Source organism: Nipponia nippon, unplaced genomic scaffold, assembly GCF_047370975.1.
Source record: "Nipponia nippon isolate SJK-2023a ecotype South Korea unplaced genomic scaffold, ASM4737097v1 scaffold_8, whole genome shotgun sequence".
Taxonomy (NCBI): Eukaryota; Metazoa; Chordata; class Aves; order Pelecaniformes; family Threskiornithidae; genus Nipponia; species Nipponia nippon.
Genome location: NW_028262402.1, coordinates 51,887,138 through 51,906,436, shown reverse-complemented (window position 1 = coordinate 51,906,436; position 19,299 = coordinate 51,887,138). Strand labels below are relative to the sequence as shown.

General features: G+C 43.0%; 1 protein-coding gene across 2 annotated transcripts in view; it reads right to left on the bottom strand.

Moving 5' to 3' along the window:
• Positions 1–513: 513 nt before the first annotated feature.
• CMYA5 (cardiomyopathy associated 5) overlaps positions 514–19,299 on the bottom strand; it is a 54,550-nt gene continuing 35,764 nt past the window's right edge. For both annotated transcript variants that reach the window (XM_087741700.1, XM_087741701.1), the window contains 6 exons: positions 19,112–19,258; positions 15,491–15,635; positions 7,987–8,120; positions 6,515–6,614; positions 5,430–5,606; positions 514–4,474 (listed from right to left, as the gene is read on the bottom strand). In XM_087741700.1, coding sequence (XP_087597826.1) covers positions 4,222–4,474; positions 5,430–5,606; positions 6,515–6,614; positions 7,987–8,120; positions 15,491–15,635; positions 19,112–19,258 — 956 coding nt within the window. In that variant the 3' untranslated portion in view covers positions 514–4,221. The remainder of the gene's footprint in view (positions 4,475–5,429; positions 5,607–6,514; positions 6,615–7,986; positions 8,121–15,490; positions 15,636–19,111; positions 19,259–19,299) is intronic.

The following is a 19,299-nucleotide window of genomic DNA, read 5'->3' as shown; positions in this document are numbered from 1 at the left end:
GGCACTGCGGAGTTGTCTCTGGTCAGCAAATGCTACTTTCTACTATGGTAGAAAATTGGACAAACTCAACATGAAAAATGAAGGTACCTTCCTAGTTCAATCTCCCTTCTACAGCACATGGCTGAAGTGGAAGAGATGTTCTCGCTTCCTTGCTGGTTGTGTGACTATCTGAGCATACTGAGCTTCCTGATAGCTAGTAAATCCATCAGCAAAATGACGGTAATGTAATCGTGATTCCACCACAGAATGTGATTTTTCAAATCCAATTTAAACCTCAACATGGCAGAGATACTATTTATTATCCTGAAATGAGGATGATTCAAAAAGATCATAATTTCATATTATTCCATTCCATGGATTCCATTAAATACGTCTTTACGTACCTATTCAAAACCTGCAGTGCAAACAGAAATCATATTTCACATGTATATCACAGACAGTATCACAGTACCGTGGATTTAGCAACAGTTCATCGGTCCTGTGCCATACTGGGTCTATGTCTTACAACAGACTTAGCGATAACGTGTAATTAATTGCACAATAGTAGTGGGGAGGGGGAGGTTTTTAATGTACCTATTTCTAAAATAAGGCGTCAGTAGACCATTTTCAGTACAAACAGTTAAATTTCAGTGATATTTTCCTTTTTAAAAAGAGCTAGGGCAAGAGCAAAGTTGTGCCTGCATGCATGCACTGTGGTTTGCAGACGCATTGCCAAGTTCCTCCGCCTGATGTCGCATAGAAGCTCTCTTTGGAGCAGAAAGCCCTCAGCGAGGTTTGTGGATCAATAGTACTGATAACAGCATTATTCCAGTTCAGCACTATTTTGACAGCAGAAATTAATGTTTCTCTTCTTACAGTCAGGCCTATATTCTCATTTCAGTGCACAAGGGTTTACGAATCTAATCTAAAACCTGCTGAAGTGAAAAGAAATGTTTTTTCCTTTTAATGCAATGTACTTCAGATCAGTCCAAATATTTATTAACAATATTTACAGCGTTAGGCATCAGCTTTTGTACTCTCAGGATGAAAATAACGCCCAAATTACTGGTGAACTCTTTTACAGTTCTTTCTTTGTGTAACTCTTAAAATGTATTTCTATGTAGTTCTAAGCATGGAATGATGATCAGACTGTGTACAGATACCACACAACCCTGTCAGCATTTGCAAAAAGTCTTAGTTACTATCAGCCAAGCTAACTAACATCCTTTGCTGAAAAATAAGTCACGCTGTTTTTAAGGTATCTCTAAATGATAAACTCATCAAGTGCAAGAAAAACACAGTGAATGGGAGTTTTTTGGTTTTCTCTTCTAGTGTATTGTTACAAACTACAATGGCCAGAAAAAAGTGGATGCAACAAGCGTCAAAATCTCAATTCATCTGAATGCAAAGTCATAAGGACTGCAGCGTACATTCAAGCATCCGTGGACAGCTACCTTCTGGAAAGTGAATTCCTGGACTTGGTGCCACTTTGTGCCCATCAGGCAAGGAAAAGATCATAGCAGATGTACCTTTAGGCTTTCCAAGGGCAGGAGAGTTTGCGTCATGTATTATAAGTCCTAGCAGCTTAATTGTGGCTTTCAGGATCTGCTTTCCTCACTAATATTAATTTTTTCCTTATACTGAATCTTAATTCTTGTATATTATTTTTTGTTTAGTGTGCACTTTGTTCCTTCTCTCTGAACAAGATATTCTCTCTAGGCATTTCTTCATCTGGCATAGCTTAATATAGGCCAGATTTAGACATTCAAATCAGTACTGTTTAGGCTCTTTGAGTGACAATTCCCATTTCAAATAATGTATTCATCTTTCAAACAGTAAATACACTTTTTGATACTGCCCAATCTAAAAGCTGAATCTTATACAAAAATTAGCAAGAAAACAGAGTAAGATAGTTTTTCAAATTGAACCAAATATTTCTAAGAATGAGGTGCCTCCAATAAAAACATTTTGTCAAGCTCAAAAGTTGCAGTAGTACCTGAGTAATAATGCGTGGCAATAGATGAGGCCTTCGCTTTTCATGTTAAAACCACTATTTACTAATACACAGCTACCTTCGACAAGGCAATTGCTTCTTGCCTTCATTGAAAAAGCCACCCAAATAATTTCATGTCATTTTGCTCTCCTTCTCACTGGCTGTCCCCTTAGCAATACATCATGATGCTGTCCATGAAGAAATCCCACACTTGGGACAGCAGCAACCAGGGCGAGGCGAACGCAGGTAAAATCACCCCAAAGCTGGGATTTTTCAGGTTTAGTTCAAAGCATCAGGTTAAGCTCTGGAGGTAACCAAACCTCTGGTGAGCTCACTGGCTGCAGGAGCCTGAGGATCACACCCTGCCAATACCACTGACCTGCATCTTAGTTTATCATCATCTGCTCAGTGTGAGTTTCCAGCCTGCCTTCTGCCTCCTCCTCCTCAGCCTTCATGATAATGCTACCCTCAATACCATTTCTGTCTTTCTTTCCCTATTAATCCTGGACTTTTTTCTCACCATCCTGCACACTTCTACAAAACGTTCGCTTGAGCCAACGGGGAACTACCTAGCTTTTTCATTCCCCTCTCTCCCCAGCAGGGACTCAGAACTGGCACTCTTTAATTGACATGCCAAAAAGAGCTCTGGCTTAAAATAAATGGTCACAGGATCTTGTTTATTTTGCCTCAACCATCCCTCCTGAGCCTGCTGTGACAGTGTGGAGTGTTGCTCCTCTGGGATACCAAGCATACAGCAGGCTAAAGCAGCAAGCACATGCCTTAGTGGTGTTAAATCATAAATAAAACAGCAGCAGCAGGCACCTCCTCTGAGCATAAAAAGCAGAAGCCTCCCTGTAACTCATTTAAGTTGTCTCTTCGGAAGCAAAACCTCTCTGTTAGACTCCTGAAATCTGCTTTACTTTGGGGAGTACAGCTCTTCAGCTGAGCTCAGAAATTAGTCTGGCAGTGTAGTCCCCTGCGGCAGAAATCTCCAGAGCAGGCAGAGCATGAAAAGCATTGCTCACCTGCCTTAAGATGGATTTCCCCCCCACATTCACTGGAGTTTGGCACCACTGGCACTTGTGCATTCAGCCCTTGGGGCAGGCGAGAAGACAGCCATGCCGCCGATGTGTGAAGTGATTGGAAAAACGGCTTGAAAAAGCCAAGGGGGATAATCAGCATCCTACTCCTCTGCTGGCACCAGCCATTTTTAGGCTGCCTGCGTTGAGGGCCCTGAAACACTGTGCCTTGCTGGTGTGATGCTGGTGCTAGTGTAGATAACAGGAGGGAGCAAGGCAGATGCAGGAAAACGTCCACAAGTCTGAAATTAGGAGCATCAAACTGGTAAGTGCAAAGGTAAAAAGCAGTGATGGAAAAGGGGTGATCCACAAGAAAGGCGCTGGCAATCTGACTTTTCTCTAAGGTCCCAGGTGGCAACATTCCCTTCACCATTAAAACCACCTAGCCAACAAATTGAGGATGAAAAACATCGGGAACACTTTTGCCACTGCTGTCAAGGTTCCTCATACATGTGTTTCATGAGTACCTATTTACAGGTACAGATATTTACTGACACAGTCAGGTAGCTGTCTGTTAGTCTGCTGTGAGCAGGGTGTGTAGGTGTTGCATACTCAAACTTTACATGACTGATATGAAGACTAGTCTCGGACTCACTCATTTTGGAAAAGTGCAGATTTCTAAGTTCCCTAGTTTTCTTGATTTGTGCATTTAGGGAGCAGAGTTGGCAAACAATAACACAAGATCTATTAACCCACAGAATGGTTCAGCTGTTGAAATTTTTGCATGTTTTTCAGACATATCATCTTGGATTTGCACTGTCCTGGCAAATGATGAAATGATGGCTTTCATGTATTGCAGTGAGAAATGCATTTATTTTATACACAGGCTTATCATCAACTTTGAAAAGACAGCTAGCACTGTCATTATTTTCACAGGAAAAGCAGATTTCCCCCCTCTTAATGTTCATATCTAACAAAACTTTTTTTCCCCTCAAAAGTATGGCTGTGTATATCACTAGGTGCACGCTCTGTCTGAAGGAGTCAATTTTCTCTCCAGGTTCAGGGTGATTATGTGGCTGAGCACTAACTACAATTACTGATGCTGTGGGGGAGAGCTGTGTGCATGGCATTCATCGGTGAAGACTAGACATCCCTCCCTGACTCCCCCCTTCCCCTCCCTGTCCCCTGACGCTGTAATTGTCAATTTTCCTGAGAGTGTGAAGCAGGGGATTAGCTGTGCTTCACGAACTCCGGCAGCTCTATGCCCGTGCGCAGGGTAAGCGCTCCAGCCTTCTCCAGGGCAAAGGCTGGGTAGGCAGCATCAGTGAATTTGTGCCTGATGGTGAACAGCACCAGTCCTCTCTCTGCATTGAAGAACAACAGTCTGCCACCACTGTAATCCAAGAGGATGCCGATCCTGGCTGGCTGTTCCGTCACGCAGACATCGCTCATCACACCAGTGTGAAGAAATCTGTAAAGAAAGCTATGGGAAAATGGAAACCAGAATACAGTGAGCCTCCTTATGGCGATTTACCAGAAATAACCTACCACTTAATTCCCACCTATTAAGAGGTGGTCACATACAGCAGCGTATCACATGGCAACAGCATTTTGCTCAGTACATAAGCAAAGCGAATGTGGCATCGCTTCAAAGCCCTGCCTGGCATGCTAATCAGCCCTTTCACTTGACATCTTTGGACTCTCAGGATAAAAGCAGCCTTGCTGTAATAATCTTCATCTATATCTTTCTTATTACATGTCTTTGTGGCGTTTTAAGCACAAGCACTGCTTTGGCAAAACCCTTTGCTTCTCTGATGTTTCATTTAGGTAGTTAAGTTCATGCGTCTGAATGATTTCACACTCAAGAAGCACACTTCTTTGGATCAAGAGCACCTTTACACCATTAACACGGTTATGCCTTACAAACTTCCATGCAGCCTGGCACTGGCCCACTGAAGACTACCGCAGTGTCCGGCAGTCCTGCCACAGTGGCAGGTGGGTGCCTGTCACTGTGGAGGACAAGGCAGGAGAAGGTGTTCCCTATGGAGGCTTGACATCTCCTGCTGACGGATATAGATTCTAAAAAGACTGCATTTATGGAAATAAATACACTTGCTGGGATTTAGTGAAGCAGTTGAGGATATAAGCTGGGAATGACAAACCAGTGGCAAATGAGTTTTTTAAGTTTTATTCTCTGGCTGGGTGAAGGGCAGCAAATCGGTCTGTTTGAGATTAATCTTATTTTTTAAGGTACTTAATAAGATTTTTTAATTAAGAGGAGGTCTAAAGTTCCTTTGTAGTTGTCCTTTTCTTATTACTCAAATTTTCAGAAAGAAAGCAGACACATCCTTTCTGCTTTCATGATTCTTGAAGCTGGCCAGCTTCATTTACATGAAGGACAAGTAACTTCCCAAGCAGCTAGACTGACTCAGCTTTACCTGGTTTGTGTAGGACAGCACCGCATGCACCAGGAGGTATCACTCATCCCCAGGGCACTGCTCCGTGATGTTGCCTCATAGCAAATCCCAATCCTGTAGCTTCTGCAGGCAGAAACAACGGTTTCCCAGTAATGATGTCCCCGAGCGGGCAGCAGTTCACCCAGGACTGAAGGTAACCTGTTTGTGGAAGAGGTGTACAATAAAATGAGTGTGGTGGTAGAGCAAGCATATTGTGATATTTCTTATAGTCGTGTCATACAGTTGCATCTAAAATTACTAATGGATTGCACTCTGTTCTTCTAACTGCAGGGTTTTATCAAAGATTTGCATGTCGTCACTGAGAGTAATTTCATCTTTGCACTGAGATGGACTCATCTTGAGGACTGAAAACTATGCAACTTTACCCAAAATTATATGAAGCTAACAAAAGGTGGAAGAGGTGTCCTTGGAGGCAAAAAAGACCTCAAATTTAGCAGCTTTTTCAAATTAGAAAGCATGGCTGTTCTAAATAGACACAGTGACAAACATCTTGTGTGCATTCAGCTGTAACAGTAAAAAAAGTGCTTAAACCAGTAATACCTCATTATCTTTTAAGAACTCATATCAGTATGGCACAACTTATACAAGTGGACCTGTGCTTGTGATGGAACTGATATCAGTATCTCATAAAAATCATGTTTACAGTGGATGGAGCTAGCCTGGTACAACCGTTCTAACATATCCCAGGAGCGCTTCCTAGTTCTTCAAAGCCACGGATGTTTTGGAAAATGTTACCAATAATGCCCTCAGAGGCACACCCAGCAGTCCCAGTAGGTACCACTGCCTTTGACTTTCTGGAGGTTCCTCAGTGTGACACTGAACTCTTCCCAGCACCTACATCAATGCTGCTACTGGCTTTATTGAGATATTGCAGTGTTTGAAAGGGGGGTCAATCACTCAACGTCCAGGGGCTACGTGACCGAAATGATTCTGTTCTTCTACAAAATTAGTTAGTGCCATGTGAAAGCTACCTATAGGCAAAAATAAGAGTGAGGGACCCATCCTGAACCCTGCAGGGTGGTCATGTTCGTCATGCTGCTACTCACCCAGTGAATTTGGCTTTCTCAGGAAGGCAGATCACTGTTGCATTGGAGGAGATTTGCAAAGCAGGATGGGCTGTGTCGCTCAGCAGGCAAAATCGCGTTCCTGGTACAATTCACGACAAAGAAACACCAGTTCTGAGAGGCTGGCAATGTTAACATGAGCTGAATCATAAAATGTCAAGCAACAATTACTACTGTCTCAGCTGGGCAGAGTTGTGCCTGCTGGCAGGTAGGAGCAGCAGAAAATTGGGTGCAAATGCAAGGACTCTCCCAGGCTGTGCCCAATTGAGACAGCAGTCTATTATTCAGAAATGTAGCTAAGTGATAAAGAAGTCTTCAGCATTCAAGAAGATTCCAAATTTTCAACCAGTTTCTTTTTCAAAATAGCAAATTTTAATTTTGAGGCTGGTTTGGAAGAACCATATATGATTTAACACTACTTATCCGGAAACCTTAAAGTTTAAATCATCCATTACATTTTAAAGCTGCTCTGCATGCTTCCTCATCCCTGAAACCCAAAGTCCACAAGGTTTTAATTGCAGGGTTTTTTAAAGATCATGGCATCTTTTATAAGAATGTGCTCTGCCAAACTGAAGCAAACTGAGGTCCCTGAAGAATATTTAATCATTTCATATCTCTGTCAGAATTAAATGTTTTTGCTTCTGAGGTCACATAGGTTTTACACTGACATAAATCTATCAGCTTCAAGAGAAGTAGTCCCTGACTGTGTTAATTTTAAGCAGATAAAATACAATCCCTTTCATCTCAATAACTTGCTCACTTCTGTATCATAAAGTTCAGTTATGATTTCTGGAGGAAAATGCTATCTTTGGCTGCTGTTGTGGTTTAACCCCCAGCCAGCGACTAAGCACCACTCAGCTGCTTGTTCACTCCCCCCCCCACCCCGCGATGGGATGGGGGAGAGAATTGGAAGGGTGAAAGTAAGAAAACTCGTGGGTTGAGATAAGAACAGTTTAATAACTGAAGTAAAAAAAAATAGAATAGTAGTAGTAGTAATGATAATAATAATAATAATAATAATAATAATAATAATAATAATAATAATAATAATACAATAATAATATACAAAGCAAATGATACACGATACAATCATTCACCACCCACCGACTGATGCCCACCTCATCCCTGAGCAGTGATCGCTGCCCCCCGGCCAACTCCCCCAGTTTATATACTGAGCATGACATATGGTATGGAATAGCCCTTTGGCCAGTCTGGGTCAGCTGTCCTCTGTCTCACTGGCAGGGCAGGGGAAGCTGAAAAGTCCTTGACTAGTGTAAGCACTACTTAGCAACAACTAAAACATCAGTGTGTTATCAACATTATTCTCATGCTAAATCCAAAACGCAGGACTATACCAGCTACTAAGAAGAAAATTAACTCTACCTCAACTGAAACCAAGACAGCTGCTTTGCCCCCCCATCCCATTGTTTTGACATCAGAAAATGGTGATCTACCTTTAGTTGAGATGAGAGCTGCTTCACTTTGTTCACTTGTCCCAAATGGGTTGACAGCCCTCAAGTAGAAGAAATAGTTCACATTGGGTTCCAGGGATACTTTCAGTTCAGGTCTCTTTATACCGGCAAAAGATCTGCAAATTTTGAAGATTTTCATACATGAAAATATATGCAGATATCCAAACCAGGACAGAATAATTTATGCAAATGGCTAAGCGACCTAACAGTACTGTTCACTACTGAAACAACAGGCACCGTAGAGAAACTCCAAATTGGAAAAGCAAATACTGTTTTCACAAACAACTGGGTTATGCAAGAGCTTAGACATTTTACTTGAGGTACCCTCCTTACTTCATCTGACAAATTTTCAGGCCTTTGTTCCTGTACCACCTTCTCACTCAGTGCAGTCATTTGGTGTAATGCTCACTTCACGTTCATTTTGCAGCACAAGTCATCACATAAAATGCAAGCAGCACAGAATCAAATTCTCATCTGCCTCCTGTAAAAAGGCTACACTACAAAATGAACAAGCTTCTGAAGAAAAAACTCCTTGTAATTAATTCAGTTGCATGACAGTGAATGTGCTTGTTGTGTTTGTACTGATGCAAAAGAATGGGTATCCTCATCTGAGACCACACAGAAACCGTGCACTTCTTATTATGATCTCCTTGCTTACAAATTGTTCATCAACAAAGTCTTGGCTCTGTCCCCCTCACAGTGCTATGCACTCTAACAGGCTGGTTTTGCAAGAGGCAGCAGCAGGGGAACTGCCTTTGTACAGTGCCCTGCTTTCACTAAGTCTCCCCTTTGCGGTGCCTCAAAAGCTCCAGCCCTCACATCCTCCACCGCTGATGTCTTGACACACTGCAGGAAAGCGAGAGTCAGCACCCACTCAATCTGCTTCACAGGCGCTTTGAAATGCCAGGGAAAGTACTTTGGATGGATAGAAAGATGCCGATTTTATTTTCTATATTGTCAGGAGTATGAAAGATTGGTTTAACAAATTCTCATACACTGAATCCTGATTTTCCTCATTTTTGCCTTGTATGATAATGGCAAAGCCAGACAGTATATACCCACCACATTTTACACCTGCAAGTAAAGACTGTTTATCTGTATAAATTAGATTGTTTCCTCCCAGAAATCCTTATAGGAATCTTCAAGGTAAGTACTTAAAATTTCAAGTGTAATGCAGGTCTTTTGACATAACTCCCTGTCCTCTGTGCTGAAAGACAATAACCTTGGTAGTGTGAAGAAGGGCTAAACGCAGGAGTCTTGCTCTGCTCTCCAGTAAATTCATGAACAGGAGACATGCCTTTGGAGAGCATGCAAGGCACCTTCCCTTCCACCTCAGCTTTGAGAGTAGAGCCCAGGATGGTCTCCCTCCTCCAGGTAATGTCTCCATGGGGAGCTAGATTAAACGAATTATTTTTTCCAGTACTAATTACTGTGACCCCAGAGGTAAGGGAGGCAAGTCAGCAGTCAGATCAGATCATTGCTATTCATTTGTAGTGACTGTTTTTCTGCATATGTCCCACCAGAGAGCAGTGTAATCTGAAGAATAGTCAGCGCTCATCCATCAGGATTTTTCACACGCCTGTCCCTGCTGCATTTATCACATAAAGGTAAAATCCTGCAGCCCTAAACACACCAAATTTCTTCAAACACCACATAGAGCTCTGCATCTAGGAGGATGGCATCCTGGGGAAAGATTGGTGCATCACACTTACTAGTTTGTAACAGGTATTTTGTACTGACAGCTGTCATTAGAAGTGATTGAAAGCATTGAGAAAAAGCACTGGGTGCTCCTGTGGTTTTTTTTGTTTGGTTTTTTTTTTTTTTAATTTGAAAGAATTTCAGAGAGTTTGGGGCTGTTGCATGATCAGTGAGGGGCCATGCCACCTTTGAGGAATGTGTTATTACTAATGCTGGAACTGATGCAGTAAACAGAAGTGGGTTGCCCAAACGTGGTAACAAGTGCACGGTTTGCTTCACCCTCATGACTAACCAAAGCACCAACCGTGAGAGCACTTCAGCAAGGCACCGGGAGTTCGGCAGGCTGGTCGGTTCTTACTGAAAGGTTCAAGGAAGAGGTGCAACCTGATGAGTTGCCTGATGAGAACCTGAGATCTTTAGACTTGAAAGAGGAAAAAGGCTCATATCAGGACAGGGGACAAGAGAAAAAGGAAAGATGAGTCAGAGAAAAATACAAGACGGGAACTGAGCAAGGAGGCAAATATAAAAGAAGTGAGAGAAAGGAAAAAGAGGATGGAAGCTGAGGTATGGGAAAAGAAGTGGGCACCTAAGCTTTGAAGCAATTTGTCCATGCTTCCTAGACAAGTCTCACCCGATCTGTTCCTTAGAAGCACCATCCTGATATGTTTGGTGTGAATCTGAAGCACAGACCACTAGAAAGAAGTTTTGAGCCAACAGTTACAAGAGAGATGAAGGGAGGCTATGCTAAGCTATTCATCAGAAGCTGTTTGTGGCAACACGTAGATCAACGTGTCTTAAGCACAGTGATGCCCTCTATATGGCTCTTTCTTTTGTCTTCTGGAAAATGCCATGTAAGTCAGTGTCCTTCCAAAGAAATTAGGAGATCTTCTTTTTCACTATGTGCTATTTAACTGATGGCTAGTTAATAAAACACAAAATTGTTTCTAAATCCAAGTAGACAGGTACATTCTGGTATGATTAGACCTGGGGTATTAATGTTCTGGAGTCTGGGTCCCAGAGGCTGGGTATTCAGAAAAGAGTTTGGGTCCAGCCAAGTGCACAATAGGGGCAGTCATCAAAGTTCAGACTTGTGTCTCTTTCAAATCTGAAATTCTCCAAGTCAGAATTCGGTTGCATGTTTAAATCTGAGAGCAACAGCATGCCTCCTTTCAGTTGTAATAGTGAGACAGAAATGTCTGGACTTTAAGCAGATCTGGTCAGTAAAACAGTGATGAGATTTTCGGATAGCATTCTCTGCTTGATAATCTATTTTAGCCAACTTTAAGCTGCCTAAGAATAAGAACCCATCAATTTTAGCTACGATTAAAGCTTAAAAAACAGTCCCGCTGCTGCCAGCTAATGAAACAGAGTATGCCAACAAGAAGGAATTTCATTTGCGACACTCTGAGCCAGCTCCAAGCTCACAAGAGGCTGTGTGCAAAGAAGAACAGATCTTGCTATCACCTCTCTTTCTGTTCAGGGGATAGGGTGAAGGGGGAAAGTGAATACTGAGGGCTCCCCAGCAATCACTGTAGCTTGGCATGCTTCAGGTTGACCCTGCAGTGACAAAAAAGCAAGGATGAGGAGAAGGTACGATTACTGCTTAGCTTACAGCATACAGGTTATACACAGGAGAAGGGAAGGGAAAATGCATCCTGACTGTGTTGGGGGAAAGCCTGTTTCTTTTCCAAGTTCTCGTAACAACCATTGCAGCTAGATCTTTCTCAAGCTCACCTAAAGTATTGAACCATGTAATTTTGGTCATGAAAGAAAGAGAAATCCACCTACAACATTTTTTATGTCAACTATTTTCTACTTTAAATACCCCTGCCCACTTTACAGATGATTGGAAATGTGATGATGTTATTACCAAAGCATGAAGCATCCTAGCCTTTAGCCTAAATGTTATCATATTTGCACTGTCCCCACAATGTCTTGGTGTCATGATACATAATTCAGTGCATAGAAATTAAAGAAATATTTGACATTAAATATTTTAAGTACCTCTTCTTAATCCCTCTCTTTATAAGAGGAATCTTTAAGTCTCAAAATCGAGTCTCCAAATTTCAGGTACATGCTATACAAAGCAGAACAGAAAGGAGTTACATGTTTCTTCACCTTTAAATTGCCAAGGAATATTATAGTAGCAGTTGTCTGTTAAAGTTGTCATTTTCCTAGGTTTAGGGAAATCTGATGCTGTGTTTTGATGCATGTTTCTCTCATCAGCATCCTCATTTATTTCAAGGAAACAACATCTAGAGGGTATTTTTTAATATTGCATGAACCCAGCAAATGATACGCCTCACAGTGATTCAGAACGCCCTCTGTGCTGTAATTATCATCTCCACCCCCAAGATTCCACTGAAACAGCACCTCCAGACCTGTGCTGGTACCACCTATGTGGAGTTAAAGCTGAAAGCATGCAAGCTTCTCAAGATACGTGTAGGAGCACACCATGGGCAGAAAAAAGTTCCTGAAGCTAAAAATAAAAAACAAATAGCTCTGAGTTTGCTCCCAGCTGTGTCACTTCCTTTCCTCTTCTCTGTCCCAGCTCTGGCTGTCTTGGGGTAAGATCACCAAAGCACCACCTGCAATGGTCCTCACTGCTATCTCAGATGGCAAGCCCAGCACAGCCAGAGGGGAGGAAGATTCCCTATTTTCCACACCTTGTTTCCTGAGCTGGCAGGACAGTCATGTAGGCAACATAACAGCAGGGAGGCTTCCTCTCCTTTTTCCAGCATTAGACCTGCTCTATGTGTGGATGGGAAGTTTCGGTCACTAGCAGTGCCGGTCTTGCAGTGGCAGAGCGGATGACGCCCAGTCACTTCTACTTTTATGAACTCACTGCATACTGTACTAATTTCTGCCTCCCTGAGTCTTACAGATTTCTCATGATGTGATACGTGGTTTCCATCCGAACAGCCCACACACCTAATCCCTGGACTACATTTCTCACAGTTTTCCATCTTCCACCCACAGCTCCATTGACTTCTCAACACAAAGAGGTTGAATAGTGAGAAAATAGCAGAGCTCTGGAAAGTGAAAGAAAATTTCAAAGCCTCATACAGATTCTGGAAAGAGAATCAAGCCAGGAAGGAGCTTTAAAACCACAGCAGCAGGCTAGGGACTCACTGTTGCAGAAGATTTAAGATGGTTTTATATGAAACCATGTCCCTCAGGTGGCAAGCTGGCAGGAAGAAAGAACTCAAAGGGGAAAATAAAGATTTTTTTAATGGTATTTAGAAGGAAACTTTTTATGAGGATTTATTTCCAGACATTCTTCAAATTCTCTCCCTGAGGAGCTGGGACTGCTCCAGGGCTGCTCCAAGGACCTCCTTGGAGATATTCAAAAGCCACCTGAGCATTTGGCTCTAGATGACCCTGCTTGAGCAGGGGAGGTGGACAAGATGACTTCCAGAGGACCCTTCCAACCTCAACCATCCTGTGATTTTGTGACCTGATGAAGGATATAGGGGTCAACCCAGACCAGGGGCTCCACATACATCTACGGCTGTTTGGTGGGGGCATTTCTCCCTGCCTGCTCCCTTGGTAGTGTCCCTTGACTTGGATGAGCTCCCACAATGACACGTGCAAAAGCAGCCTTGTGGGACGGGACCATGTCGCTTTCTCCAGGACTTACCTTGGATGTCCTTCCCCCACCTTTGCTTTCCTGCTGTGCCCCCAGGCACCTAGGTGTGCATAAAGACACAGTTTTATTCTACCTGATACAGGTACCTGACATAGGAACTCTAAGCTCCCTAAGGTACTTCCAGAAGGCAGCTTCTCACTATATCAGCCACATAAGGAATTGATTTCTAGTCCTAACTAGCATCTTGGGGGCCTTGGATGGGCGCAATACAGGCAGTATTCTCCCTCTACCAGTGGGATCTTTTTTCCTTGGCTTTATGCAAAAAATTAAAGAGAAATCTTAAAAAAAAAAACCCTCCATCACTAAAACATCATCGCCATTATGGAAGCTTTCGAGGTTAATCTCGAGTGGCTGCTTTTGGAAAAGGAAAGAGGGGCATTGCTTTGAGGGAAAATAAGTGGTAAAAGAGGGTCTTTGACACTGTAAAAAGAGGCCAGAGCCCTTCTACAAATACAGAAATTTAAACTACAGCAATTCTGAGAAAATTCATGATTTTGTCCTGTGGGAATTTTTCATACTTGCCACAGTAAGAGGCCAGCTTCCGCCCACATGGGGCCAAAAAGTCAAATGTGACTCAGAATAATGATAAACATGCTAGATTTTGCATGAGCTCACTTGAGAAAAGGAATGGGTCAGTTCTGGCAGTTTTTTTGGCACAGTTATCACCACACAAGCAAACTGCTTGGTGTTATTGACACCTCGCTTACAGATTACAGAAACTGTCACACTTTCTAGTTCAGTTTTGAGAAAAAGAGGCAATTCCAGTTAACGGCAAAGAAACTCGAGGGTAAACACGCAGCACAGGTTTTGGAAGCAGCTACATTATCCCTGACCAACAGCGACTTTGGCAGGTTGACAGGGACCTGACAGCCTCATGAAATATGTATGAAACAGAGCAGCTCATGGCTGCCCCCTGAGAGGCAGGAGAGCTGGGCCAGACCTCTCCTTGGTTGCATTAACACAGCACGCCGGTACTGTGTGGAAAAAAAGATCTCCCAACCCCGCAGAAGTTTTTTATTTCAGTTTTTAGCCTACTTTTGTAAGGAGCAAGGTGCGCACAATTTCACTGTCGTACTTGTCTACTAGAAACCTGTGAACACTTCAGTCCACTTAACTAATTTTGACTGCAAGGGGTGGAGCTCTTCCCTCTCTGCCACACCTCCATGAAGTCTGTGTGAACTAGCGCCCAGGTGAAGACCCTAATCAGCCTCCCTGGGAGGTGAAGACAAACTCAGCTGGGCTGAGGCTCTTCCACAGGGTTCCGTATGGCAAGTCACCCCCCACCTCCCAAAGCTTCTCAGACCTCTGCAACTGTCTTTTGCTGGAATATTGTTGTCATTGTTTTTAAAAAAGAAGCAAACAAAAACCCCCAAGCTCCAAGGACATACAGAGCACCATATAATTTTCTCTGCTTTTCAACACAAGGTTTCACAGTTCAGTGGTGCCTACGTCCCTCCCCACCCTCTCCTCTACCCAGCACAGACTTAGTGCAGGGGAAACCAGAGAGGGTCTGGCACAAGCAGACACCAGGCCCAATTTCAAAGCTGCTCTTCAGGTTGCTGTTTGACCCCTGTGGCATGCCTGCGGAGCCGGGCAGAGCTGGGCTCAGATGCGCTTTGGGAGGGATCCGCCCACACACCCAGACAGTGCAGATGGATCACCAACATTACCGGGACACACGTATCACCCTTGCCATGTCTGAAGCTGGTTCCTATCTTGCTCACCACAAAGCAGAGAGGCAACTGGGCCAGGCTCCACCACCCCACTCCTTCCTGTGGAGCTCATCTGCCCTCCCGTGCCCTGCCTGGGGCCATGGCAGCTGCGGGGCAGCAATTGCTTCCCTGGCCAGCACAGCCCTGCAACTTCTGGTTGATTGCAGACAGTGCAACATCTCCTGTGTTTTGGCCCCAAATGAAAGGGATTGCCCAGTTAAGCAGAATAAAAAGGAAGTATTTTTATGTCTCAGCCTAATCTCATAGATTAGTGTTCGTCCTGTAAGTTCCTCAGCACGCAGAAGCAGATTTCTTCCTTGTGTGGTTGAAGGCAGAATAATCGCTTGCGTAATGACACACAGTCTGGGGGACGCTCATTAGCGGCTACCTAATCCGACCAAGTGGCGCTTGTGACCATGGCACTGACCTGAGACCCTCTCCTTCTGGCGAGTGCTGTCGGCAGTACTCCAGGGTGAAGGACTCCGCCAACGCTGAGCAGGCACGCCAGCGGATGGTGGCCGTGTCCCAACACACTGTGCAGTCCTCGGCCTTGATGGTGGGGACAGCGGGTGCTGGGAACAGAGGGACACATTAGCTGTACCACAAGGAGGGCGCCAGCAGCTGGTGGGGGATTCTCGCAAGGGAAAGGAAGAGTTACCTCCCCAAAACCCCACAGGATATTTAGTTTTGCCCATCCAGCAATGATCTTTTGCTTGTTTGTGTTTCAATGGCAGAGGACTACATTATGGGGGAAAAAAAATCCACGCTGGGAAAGCCACTGTGAATATTTGCGCATTTCTGCACATTCTTAGAATGCCCGTACAGATTTTTATGCCTTTCCTCAAGCACATTTTCCTCGTTTCTGCCAATCTTCAAGGAGCAGAGCACCAAGGCAATACTGCCTACAGCTCTTCCCACCTCCCCTCAATCCTGTCCTCAGCAGTCCCTGCATGAACTGCATCAGAAACAAATGTGCTGCAGAATTGACGGGGAGATGCTGACTTTCTGCTTAATTACGTCCTGTTTATTTTTGCAGTGCTAAAATTTGGTCCTGTAATTGCTGTTTTTTAGAGCCTCGGTTTAAGAACTACAGGCCCAACTACAAGACAGAAAACTGAATGTAAAATAGTGCACTGAATGCAAGTAATCAAAAGCTATTGTGTGAAATTGCACATCCAACATCATAGACTGAAAATGGATCAGTTGTATTCACTTGCTCTTTCCCTTTCCAGGGAATAGCAACATAAACGAACTTTACCACCTTTTGTTGAGACTCATAGAAATAGTCTTAATACCAATCCTTAAAAGAAAGGTTATTAATTAAAATAAAGTCATAGAAAGTTATTTTGCTTTTAAAGAGATTGGATTCCAAACAGGAGGCCTAAGACAAAAGTAGAAATTAGACAATTTTATGACAAGATAATCTCACAGAACTGCAAACAGCATTCCAGATGCATTCTGTTTTGTAATAAAAATAATTTTTATTAGTAGAAAAGGAAAGAAAAACATCCACAAGTACATATTATTTTCCTGGTTTAGTGAAAATCAGGAGGTTAGCAGTTCAGGTTAAGATGTACTTGATGTTTTACTACAGGAACAGCTGATCTGGGTATTCATCAGAAGAAAGAATCTGTGGGATAGATTCTCATCTGGTACTACATCTGCGTAGTTCCCTTAGCAATAATCCCTTAATTCTCTTCTGACATATTTGATTATCATCTCTTTTTAAATGCATCTGTTTCTAAAGAATGAAAAATTAATAGCTAAATCCCCTAACGCCTTCATTCAGCAACTGACACACATACCCACATTTATGTATGTGCAAACAGTATGTCACAAAACATCAAGCATTTTTTTTTAATTTGAAATTATCTGTCTAAAGAGTAGATGGAGTCAGCACATCAGAAAAAATTGTTACTGTGCTTCTGAGTTTTTTTTTAACAAATTAACTGCAGTTAGAATATATCTCTGATTTCCTGGTAATATTCCAGCACTCATATAAGTGATCTTATAAGAGGCAAAGAGCCGAAAAGGGTAAGTTCTTATTCTGTCCCTCAGATACAGGGTGAGAATCACGTAACTTTTGAACAACAGAAGAATGTGCATTCACTCCTATGTCATTAGGATTGCAAAGAGCCTTCATCTGGAGATCATTCTGAGATGGACAGGGAGGAGGGGGGTGGAGGGATAGGAGGGGAGATAGAGGCATACTTGCTGCCTTCAGCGTCATTCCCTCACAGAAAACACTACTTGGAAGCAGCGTGTTCCCCAGGTGAAGGGAGGACAGGCTGTGAGTTTGGGAGGTGGAGGAAGAGGAGATGGGAGGTGCTGGGGGGTGGCTGCAGCAGCACCAGCCTGTGTTCCCCACAACTCCCCAGGCCCACTGCCACCTCCATGGGTGCGCTCCCAACAGGGAAACCTTGTGGGTTTCCAGCAACTGAAGAGGCGCAGCTTTGACCCACTATTAATGGGTATGTTCCCCTAACTGCATATACCAGCAAATTATTTTCTTGTATGTGCCAACTTTTAATCATCTGACTTACTAAAAATAAACTCTCTAAATTCTTGCTTCTGAGTTCATTGGGCTACTTGAAGAATCAAAGTATTCTAACTTTATATAAAAGTAGCTGGGCTCACACTGAAGAACTAGTTTCCATTACTGGTGCCTATCTTTCTGCCTCTGATGTTAAGGTGATGCAGTGGTTTTGCATCCGTCACTGCTCAGCAGTATCGCCACAAGTCCATCTGGGGCTCTGTGCACTCCAGAGGGAGTTCACCTCAGCTTGAGGGAAGGTGTTTATTGAGCCTTTATTTGACCTAGTTTATTTGTTTTCTTAAAGAAACAGGACAAAGGAAGGCATCAAAGAATCGAGGAAATCAACTTCTTCAGAAGGCTTCAGTTTTGGGAAAAAGAATGGTGAGCCTGATGCCAAAAGGCAAAGACAGTTCTTAAAAATAACAGCTTCAGAGAGGCGAGAACCGTCTTTAAAGTTATGATTTATTAGCTAGTAATAACTCATTATTATTTGGCCATTTTGAAGGAATTCTGCACCATGCTCCCAGTTACCTCGCTGAGGCCATAAAATTTGAATTTCTACTTTGAATTCTCTGGAAAATCATCTTTGCTAAAAATATGAATAGCAAATTGAATATCAAGGAGAATTATCAACAAATTTGAAGTCTAGTGGATTAAGGAAAAGGCTTGAAGCTGTGGTTGTTGCTAAGTGATTTCAACAATACATTCAGCGTTGTACAGAGTTATTTGATTACGAAATTGCTAAATACCCTTGTCTGTATTTTGTGACTGCAAGAATGGAATGATTGCTTTTATCCTGTAGCACTAAAAAAATTGTCTGGCAAGAAGGCCTCAGACACAATATGCTTCACCTTGGTCATAATTCAAGAAGCAATAGTTTTGTCAATACAAATTATTAAAGAAATTAAAGCTCAGAAAAATTAATCCGTCAAATGAAGCTCATAAACAATACTCATCTAATTACTCAATTTACAACACTTAAACAGCAGCAGATCCTCTCAGCCACACCTGAGATTTGTATCCCACTGAGCTAGACACAGCATGTAACCTCGGTAAAGCAGGCCTTCCCCTGAAAAGTTAATTATTTAAATCAATGCAGCACAGATGTATTTGGGAGGATGGCAGAGAGGCAAAAAAACACAGCCATTGCCTCATTTTCCACAGGAGAAGCGGCAGCAGCAGGGAGCAGCCGGGTGGCTTTCCCAAAGCTGCCCCAGAGCATTGCAGCGTACGCAGAAGAGAAATGAATCACATGCTGCCCCAACGCCCCAGTCACAAGCCTGGAATCATCTTCAAATCTGAATGCCTTCAAGTTTCCTCCCAGAAGTAATTATGCCGCTATCTCTCAGCAAAAAGGGAAATGACCAGGAGTTGCCGTCTATCTGCCAGATGGGCTAAATGAAGCAGTTGCTTCTCTTTCAGTAACACTATAGACTAGAATTGGTCTAAGGACTTGAAGCTTATAATAATCAAATGCCAAAATAATAATTAAATGCCAAAGTATGTACATACCCGTTTTAAAAATGGCTTTTTCACTGGGTAAGCTACAGCCTGTGCCATTCACAGCCATGACCCACACACTGTAGCAGTGATCCGGTTCCAGGTCCTCCAAAATGCAGTGGCTCTCCTTTACCGTCACTCTGTACTCTTCCACCAAAGCTAGGAGAAACACACACATGCACGGGATGTCACACTCACGT